The 10,234-nt window shown below is 25.4% G+C and overlaps 1 protein-coding gene across 1 annotated transcript; it reads right to left on the reverse strand.

Moving 5' to 3' along the window:
- Positions 1 to 523: 523 nt before the first annotated feature.
- On the reverse strand, positions 524 to 1,211 carry LOC127263376 (non-specific lipid-transfer protein 2-like). Its single transcript, XM_051292365.1, has one exon. The coding sequence runs from the start codon at positions 1,080 to 1,082 to the stop codon at positions 783 to 785; it is 300 nt and encodes a 99-aa protein (XP_051148322.1). The 5' UTR covers positions 1,083 to 1,211; the 3' UTR covers positions 524 to 782.
- Positions 1,212 to 10,234: the final 9,023 nt, after the last annotated feature.

Below are 10,234 nucleotides of genomic sequence, written 5' to 3' on the forward strand. Positions count from 1 at the left end.
CATAAAATTAGCCAAGTGATAGGTGGAATGACCCTTCAAATATTTTCTCAATATGGGACGGGACATATTCAACATTACCTTCCATGGTACTCTCATAGTAGGTACTTTCATAGTGATAAAACTTGCTTTGTCGGTCTAATTTGCAGAGTATCAGGTTCAGTTGAAAATTTCCACTTATGCAAACTTTTAGTACCGGCTGGAAAAAGAAAAAAAAGAATTATCGTCATGTTTGACGCCCTGACCTAGCTAATTATGAAGCCTCCCTTACGAAACTTGAAAACATCCAATATTCTCTTGCATCACACACACACATTTCCTTACCAGATCTGTTTAAAGTTCGACTTAGACCAAATATTAGTATTAATTTTTTGACAAAGATTTATTCCCATCATTCTAACTGTCTTTTCTCATTCATATATAGTATTAATTTATGTATAAATAATTAATTAATTACCCTTAATCCAATCCAAGTCACAAACTATTTGATATCAAAAGACAGACAGACATCCATCTCAAAATCTAATCAACACTTGAAACAAACACAATTTAATTAACTAAAGCAGATCGAGCCACGATACAGCAACCAACCATACAAACCCATAATAAACATTCCTTTTCTCTCTCTTTCACACACACACACACACACACACTCTCTCTCTCTCTCTCTCTCTCTATATATATATATATGATATGTTGTATGTATATATATATGATAATCACACACACATACATAAACACAGACGAAATATAATGCAGAAAATTAAATCAAATTAAATTGGATTTCAGCATTTGGGGAAAGGGGTGCGACAGTAGCTAGCCACTTTCTGGGCCCCCGCAGACTTGACGAACTTCTGCAAATTAGGGTTTCTCATGTAGCCACAAAGGCACGGCCTTTGCTCCTTCACCCTTTGGCAGCACAGCTTGCTAGGGTTCTCCGACGACATGATCGCCTGCGCGCAGGGGCTCAGCTGCATTGGGTTGCAAGTCACCGCCGTCGCCACCTCTACGCCGCCGTCGCCATTGATGTTCAGTGCCCACAAGAGCACCACACAGTAAACTGCAGCTGCTGATTTAAACCCCATTGATTGAATTATATGATTTGATCTGATCTGAGGGATTTGTTAATTAATTGATTGATTGATTAATGGTGGGATGGATGAGAGGTAGAGAGAGAGAGAGAAAGAGAGAGTGGTTTTTTATGATGGAATTGTGTGGGGTTGTAGCCTCTATTTATAGAGTGAGAAACAGGAAAAAATAGGGTCTTGAAATGTATATAGAAATTCTTTAATTGATTTTTCTTTTATTTTTTTTTGAATTGGAGTCTATTTTTGGGATTTCATTCACATGAATTTGTGACATGACAATCCTAAAATAGTCGATGGTGTGTATTTTCTTGATTCTGTGGTCACGCACAATCACATGCACCTTTTGAAATTTGATATGATATATTACACTAAAAGACATTTCATTTTGTTTGATGCCGTGGCTTGTTTGTATTTTTAAACTTGTATTTGCATTCGGTGTGAAATATTTTTTTAAAATATTTTAGAATGTGTTTAGTATAGAAAATGAATTGCAAAGATGATAAAGGCAATAGTAGAGAATAATTTTTAAAACATATATTTTTTATTTTTTTTTGGATAAAACAGAAAATTCAATAAAAAAATAATAATATAATTTAGATATATATTGATTGAGATGATATTTTATGTTTCATATATGGGTGAAAAAAAAAAAAAAAAAAAGAGAGTCTGAGAGAGAATGAATCAACTAGTAAGTGACAATAACTTAACTAAAAAGTATTTCAATGGAAACTTCAAAGAAATATTGTTTATATGTTTAGTTTGTGATTTTTTATTTTTTATTTTTTTTATAAGTTGAATTAGATATTTTTGTAAGAGATAGTATTATATTTTTATAGATTTTACAAAAAAAATTAAATAGTAGGAAAAAATTGTCAAATTAACATACTCTACTGTTAATTTTCTCATTTTTTATTTCTCTTTATTTATCCGATAGAAAAATAAAATGTTTATTTCTCAAGTTCAAAGCTTCTTAATCAAACAAATAAGATAAATTGAGATATCTCTATTTCTTTATACTACACATATCGGTTTGTTTGATTTTGCCTTTTGATTTGAGTTCCAAATAGTAAAATTGTAAAATTAAATAGTTATTTGATATAATATAAATAAGTATCGTGTGATGCTTTAAATTTAAAATTAATTTTATTTTATAAAATTAAAAAATTAATATTTGATTAGTACTTTCTCCATTCCACGTAAGATAAAATATTTGATTTTCAGTATGAAAATATAAATAAATAGTATTAAGTAGAATAAATCAACATGTATAGAGTGCTCACCCATGCTGATAATTAAAAATTGATAATATATAATTATACGTGAGATTTTAGTTTTAAATTTTATTTTAAATAACAAATTTTCAATTAAATTAATTATTTAATATAATATAAATATATATTGTTGTAATTTTATTTATTTATTTATTTTTAAAGTATAGATTATTTTAAAAAATATAATATAATATAATATAAAGTCAGACAAAATATACACAGTTTTAGAAGCAAACATAGCCACGATGTAGAAAGAAAAAAAATGAGCGAAGAGAATAATGAAAAGGCGTGTGGAAAAGAAAAAGGTTTAAGCCAGAAAGTCTATGCAGAGTCATCATGATGGATCATCACCATCATCATCATCATCATCATCATCATATTTCATTGAGCCATACTAATGCGTGCGTGACAACACTAATCATCATCCCCACAAAACAAAATCTGGGTAATTTAGATTATCAGATTTTTTAAAGTTTTGAAGTTTTATAAAACAAATAATAGTAAATGTGATACTCCCTCCTTGCCAAAATTATGCTCCCTCCCTTTGTCCATTTACAAGGGTTACATTTACTTTTGGCGCGGTGTTTAAGAAATAATAGTATTTTAATTATAGTGAGTAGTTAAAAGTAGTATAACGACATTTTTATCCTTACTTTTTTGTGTAAAAGTAATAATGTGATATAAAGTAAGGGTATTTGTGGAAAAAAGTAGGGTATTTAATGAAATGTAAACTTTGTAATTGGACGTCCCAAAATAGAAACATGTAAACTTTGTAAGCGGACGGAGAGAGTAATTTGTATTGTATTTCACATGAGATTTAAAGAATATTAATATTATATTAGTTGAGTAAAAAATACAGATAAAAGATTTTTTTGCTCTTGTGGGTGTTTCAGTGTAAAAGTAGTGACAATTGTGTAATAATAATGAAATGTAAAAGTAGTTTTATAGCGATGTGGTTATTTATGGAAATGATATTATTGTTTTGGGACGGACAAAAATGATAAACAAGACTATTGTATTGGGACGGAAAGAGTATTTGTTAGCAATAATTAAATTTGTACATGTCTATGAACATGCTTAAATATGAGTAATTCAGCGAAAGCAAATACTCCCTACGTCCCATAACAAAGTATCTATTTTTCTATTTTAGTCCGTGCCGTAACAAAATATTCATTTTTTTTTAGTAACTGTACTATCTACCTAACATTACAAATACCCTTACAATTTACAATATATTACACAAATGTCATTACCTTTATATCATACATACTAATAAGGTTATTTTAGTCATTTTTATTTTATTCCTACTATATCCTAATATAATACTAATATTTCTAAAACTACGTGCAAAAAATAAATGAATATTTATTTATAAGAATGAAGGAATATAATAATTAAATTAAATTAATCTTCGGTCATTGCTTCAAAATTGATTCTGAATTTCGTATCTCCTTCTTTAATAAGTTAAAACTTTACGAATTGTTGCCAAATCTAGGATCTCCATATGGATATTTTTTATATTTTATTTTTATTTTTATTTTTATATTTTAGTTTCATATTTTTAATTTTTTAAAATTTTTAAAATATAACAAAATAAAAATTATCCATGTGGTGAACATATATCCGCGGTGTAACATAGATATCGAGGCTAAAATGTGGAAAAAAAAAAAAAAAAATTCACTTTCAAGGCTATTTTAATACAGTCATCCGTTACGGAATAAAATGATTAAAAAATTTAATTGCGAGAAAAAAAATTAATTTACTGTACCAGTAATAATAATAACAATAATAATTATAATAATAATGAAAATGTGGGCCAGTCATCATTTTGGGCATGCGCCGCTAGCCCACTTACTCAGGTTTTATTATTATTATTATTATTTTATGACTTGAGGGCAGGACCTATTAAATCATTCATTTCCGTAAATTTGTACAAAATAATCATCATCATTATTATTATTATTATTATTATTATTTTTTAATAAATACTTGTATATGTGTCGGTGTACAAATTCGAGTTCAATTTGCACTTTTTTTTATCATTCTAACAAAGGTTATAGACAATATATATATATATACTCCTTTCATTTAAATTTATGTATAATTTATTTGTAGAAAATAATCTTTATTTATTTATAATTTTATTATATTTACTTTTTTAAAAAATAATAGATCTGTCATTAAATTTTATTATATTAAAACATTAAAATATTACCGTTTTAATTTATGTGTTACGACAGAATGACATAACAAAAAATCCTAATGGATATAATAATACTGTCCTTTGTCCCTTAACAATCTATCCATTTTTTTTACAAATAACCTTTTAATTTACAATATATTTCGCAAATGACATTACATTTCTATCATACAATACCAATAAAGTTACTTTAGTTTTTTTACTTTTTTATTTCTACTATATTCCGATATAATTCTAATATTTCTAAAACTTCGTACAAAAAAAAGGATAAATAAATAGATATGAGACGGATGAAGTATATAATATAGAGGCTGATCCGAGCTGATTGGGCCTAATCACCATATACAATATAGCATATTTATACCATAACATATGTTATATATGTTGTGTTATGTAGAAATATGTGATGTTTATCTTTATTATATTCTCTCTGTTCGAGTCCTATGTAACTATTTTGTTATTTCCGTATGTCCAACTCAGATGTATCTTTTTTCTTTTTAGTAAAATTATTTTCTATACTAATAAAAAATACTTTACAAACAATTTCATTAACAAATTATGAATTTAAGAGAAAATTGATCTTTTTATCTTTTTATTGTACTATTAGTTATAAAATATTAATATACTAAAATAAATATGTAAAAAGTAAATAAATACATATAACTAGAACAGAGAATATATATGCTAACTTGACTTAATCAATGGAGAATCCGCATTCATTTAGGAGTACTATTATATATATATACATAACATTAAAAGTCCACAAAATACATAAAATATTAGAATGTGTTTGTTTTGTATTTTTTTGTTTGAATTTTTTTTTTTTTATTATGTGAGATTTAGGAAATTAAATAGATAATATAAAAATAATAAGGATATGTAGTATATTATTATTTTTTTTAATATATTGAAAATATTTTGTTAAAAAAATAAACCCAATTCTTTATAATATTTTTTATAAATTTCCATAATCATAATAAAAACACATAAAATTATAAAATATTCCCTCCGTCCCATGTAATATGGGTGTATTACTGTAGACACGAGAATTTAGGTAAAGTATAATTAGTAATTAATTAGAAAGTGTATTAGTAAAAATAATTATAGATTAAAATTAAAATAACAAAATAGTTTAATTAAGATTAAAAAAAATTAAATTTTAAAATATGATTAAAATATATAATTAATTTTTCAAAAAAGAAAATAATAAATTATGTGGGACAAACGAAAATAAAAAATAAAGACAAATGATATAGGATGGAGGGATTACTAAATAAACATACTCATATTGTATCGTGATTGTTGGCCAAATTTTAATTATGTAAAATATCATATTATATAATTTTTTTAAAAAAAAAATCATATCAACTATTCTTAATTGGTTATTATTTTAAGAAATAATATTCTGAAAATTTCTATTTAAAATCTTCATCCTCGATAAAATAAATAAATATTGAATTGCAAAAACTATCATATTTATTTCTAAGTGTTGGCTACTCTTTAATAAAGAAATATGAACGCACACTTGTTGAATATATAAAATATAAAATTGAAGAATGTTTCTGTGTAATAAAGTTGACAAGGATAATTAATACTCCCTCGTCTATCTAATATGGGTGTATTACTATAAAAACAAGAATTTAGATAAAATATAATTAGTAAATAATTAAGAAATATATTAGTAAAAATAATTATAGATTAAGATTAAGATAATTAAATAGTTTAATTAAAATTAAAAAAAATTAAATTTTAAAATATGATTAAATCGTATAATTAATTTTTCAAAAAAAGAAAAGACATTATATGGGACGGACGAAAATAGAAAATATAGACAAATTATATGGGACGGAGGGAGTATATTATTGGTTACTCTTTTTATAATTATTTATTTATTTGCTAATTAATATATATAAAAAAAAAATGCAAGGCATGACATTTATGAATGAGTCAATTATGGCAAGTGATTGACTTTTCTTCTAAAAGCTTATCATCACTAATTTGACTAATCGCTATTTAATCAAGTCAACCCATTTACTTAAATATTACTCGATATATATATACCTTCCGGAAAAATTAATTCATTTGAAGTTAGGCGCAAGATTAAGAAAAATAATAATTTTATTAAAAAAAAGTGGGCAAAGTAAAATAATAGTTGGAGATATTTTTAAATATTTAGTTAGTAATTAAAATGAATAAAGAGATAATATAATAAAGTTTGTAATATTTGTTGTAAATAAATGTTAAATAGAAAATAATAATTAAATATTAATTTATTTATTTTTTCAAATATAATAAAAGATTAAATTTAACATACGAACAAATAAAAAAATGAGAATTAATTTGACATTGTTAACATAAAAAAAAATGAGAATTAATCTGACATTGTTAACATAAAAATAATAAGTACTGTGTAATATATTAATTTTGTTAAGAAGAAGTGTCGAAAATTTCTTAGAAAATAAACAAACCCTATAATTATAACAATCAAGATTAGTTGACATCGACTCAAAGAATCCACAAGCTCTTTATTATATTTAAATAAATAAATAAATAAAAAGGAGAGATACTTTCTTATCGAAATAAATTCCAAGTCAACATATTACATATATATATATACGTATAAATAATATATATATCATATACGTGTGTAATGTAAGAAGATAAGATTTAAAGGTTTTAAGTAAAGAGGAGTAATAATTAGTGCGTGCGTAGATGGTGCGGCCGTGGAAAGGCGAGGGCGGAGGCGCCGCCGGTGGAGCGGCGGCGGCGGTGGTCATGGCTGTTTTGCTGAGCCTCTCTCTGATTGTGGCCGCCGTGTCCGCTTGTGCAGGCGGCGCGTCGCCGGACAAGGCTTCAGCAGCTAACCATAATGATACTTACGGCGGCGCCGGTTGCGGCGGCGCGTGCGGTGCCGCCTGCGGTGGATGATGATCGGTGATTCACTCACCCACTCTAAAGAGGGGTACTTTTGGTATATTATATATGTGCATATAATTCTTACTTTTTTTGCCATTTTTATTTACGGTTTTGTGCCCGGTCCCGCCAGTGGGCCCCACTAGTAGTTTTGTGGAATACTACGTTGATAACCTACGTCGTAATTTATTTTTTATTAATCTATTTATTATGAAAGGGTATGGTCCATCAATATTTTTTATTGGTATAATTAATGATTAATATTATTAATAAATTTATAATATATATTTTTATTTATTAATATAAAATATTATTATATATATTATTTTTATTATTTTCTATGCCTAATGTAAAAAAGTATATCTATAAATACAACATAAATTAATAACACATTACATAATCAGACATAACATATCATACATGAGCAAACAACCTATACTATATATATATATATGTTTGGCACGTTATAAAAAAATAACAATATTTTATGAAAATGTATATAATGATATTTATATTTTTACTTTTGAAAGTATAAAAATAAATAAATACTTTTATAAAAGTTATAAATATTTTGATATTAAGATATACTCTATCCGTCACAAAAGAGATATCATAGTGGGAGTGAGCACGTAAATTAAGAAATAATAATATTTAATTAAAAATTGATATGTAGTAGAATGTAAAAGACTAAAATGCTCTTATTTTTTGAATAATTTTAAAAAATAAGTTAAAATAATAATTAAAGTAGTTTTGAAAAGTAGAAATAATTTTATTATAGATTGGAGACCACGGTTACTAAATAAGAAAACAAAACAATTGTTTTGGGATGAACCATAATAGAAAAACAAGACAATTCTTTAAAAACGGAGGGAGTGGTAATTATTTTTAGTAGAGTAAATTATATAACATCTCCTTGTGTTTTAGTAAACATACACAAGACATCCAGTATTTTATTTATTGTGTTAATATAAAGTTTACACGAAACGAAACGTCTTCTTTGTCCAAAATTGATATTTGAGTCTAAATAAAGACCTAAATTACACAAGTTTTATACAAATAAAAAAATAAAATATTTTAAATAAATTTTTTTAATAAAATAAATAAATAAATAATTGATTAATCCTTCATTTAATAGTTTTTTGGAGGTAAATTGTTATATGATTTTTACAAAAATTATAAAAATAAATGATTGATCAATTATTTATTTATTTTATTCAAAAAATTATTTAAAATATTTTTAGGATTTGTATTTGTATAAAACTTGCATAATTTAGGTATTTATTTAGAACCAAATATCAATTTTGAACAAGGAGTGTGTTTTGTACAAATTTTATATTAACATAAAGAGTTTCATGTAATAAATAAAACACATGATATTTTGTGCATTTTTACGAAAGTACAAGAGAGAGTTTTATAATATAACTTTTTTATTATAACTGAAAATAGATCATTTTGAGAGGAACGAACGAAAATGAGAAAAATATATAAGGTAAATTATATAACATCTCTTTGTATTTTAGTAAAAATTGTATAAAACAGCTCGTATTTTATTTATTACCTGAAACCCTCTGCGTTAATATAAAATTTGTTTGAAACACCATTCTTGTCCGGAATTAATGTTTGATTTTAAAGAAATACCTAAAATTAAGTAAGTTTTATATAAATAAGTAAAATATTTTATATAATTTTTTTCTTTTCTAAACATGGGATTAATTAACTTATAGTTAATATGATATGTATTTTTTGTGTTAAAAAAATATAATCGAACAATTCATAACCCTGAATAGAAAACACGGCCGATATATATTAAGCTTCACATATTAATTGCAATAATTATGAGAAATTCTAGTCGTCAATGATAGCTAACAATCATGGCGACAATAACAATCGAGAGAACATATAGGACAATCACGATAACACTCTCCCTCGGGATGTCGATCGGACCATGCCTTAATGCACCCGTTTTTGCACTCCTCAATATTGTAGCATGGAGCCAAATAATTTAAACAACGATCATCAAGTACCGTTGGCTCAAAGTCATTTTCTTGATGTGTAGCTTTTGTGACTGCACTCGTATAAAACCAATCAAAAATTAATACCATTTATTTTGTATACTTTTAAATAAAAATATATTACTCTCTCCGTCCCTTAACAATTTATCCGTTTTTCTATTTTGATCTATAATGTAACAAAGTATTTATTTTTATTTTTTTTTAGTAATTGTAGTATCTACATGACATTACAAATATCCTTCTAATTTACAATATATTACACAAATGTCATTACTTTTATATCATACAATAGTAATAAGGTTACTTTACTCTTTTTACTTTTATTTCCACTACGTCTTAATATAATACTAATATTTTTAAAATTTCGTGCAAAAAACAAATGGATATATAAATATGAAGCGGATGAAATATTTTTTTTATATAAAAAAAAGATCACATCAAAATACTGTTAAATCAAAAACTTGAACTAATACTTTATTTTAAATCAATTTCAAACCATGTCCAAACAAATTCTTAATCATTTTTTAGAAAAAAATTGTTTTAGAGAAATATATATAGGAAGAGAATCAAGAAATTACCTGAGGCAATAGTAAGGGCTGATAGAAAAATTAAGATATGAGTTATAGAAGGCATTGTTTGGGAATTGGGACTCTGGTCTGTAAAGTGCGTATATTTATAGATTCTATTTAAATAATTACATTGTGACCAGTCAAATTTGGATAAGATTTAAATAAATTCTGTATTGATTATATC

Source organism: Andrographis paniculata, unplaced genomic scaffold, assembly GCF_009805555.1.
Source record: "Andrographis paniculata isolate CXL003 unplaced genomic scaffold, ASM980555v1 Contig69END, whole genome shotgun sequence".
Classification (NCBI taxonomy): Eukaryota; Viridiplantae; Streptophyta; class Magnoliopsida; order Lamiales; family Acanthaceae; genus Andrographis; species Andrographis paniculata.

What these genes read in the sequence shown, in the direction of transcription:
- LOC127263376 (XM_051292365.1), bottom strand. Translation starts at nt 1,082, where the DNA reads ATGGGGTTTAAATCAGCAGCTGCAGTTTACTGTGTGGTGCTCTTGTGG.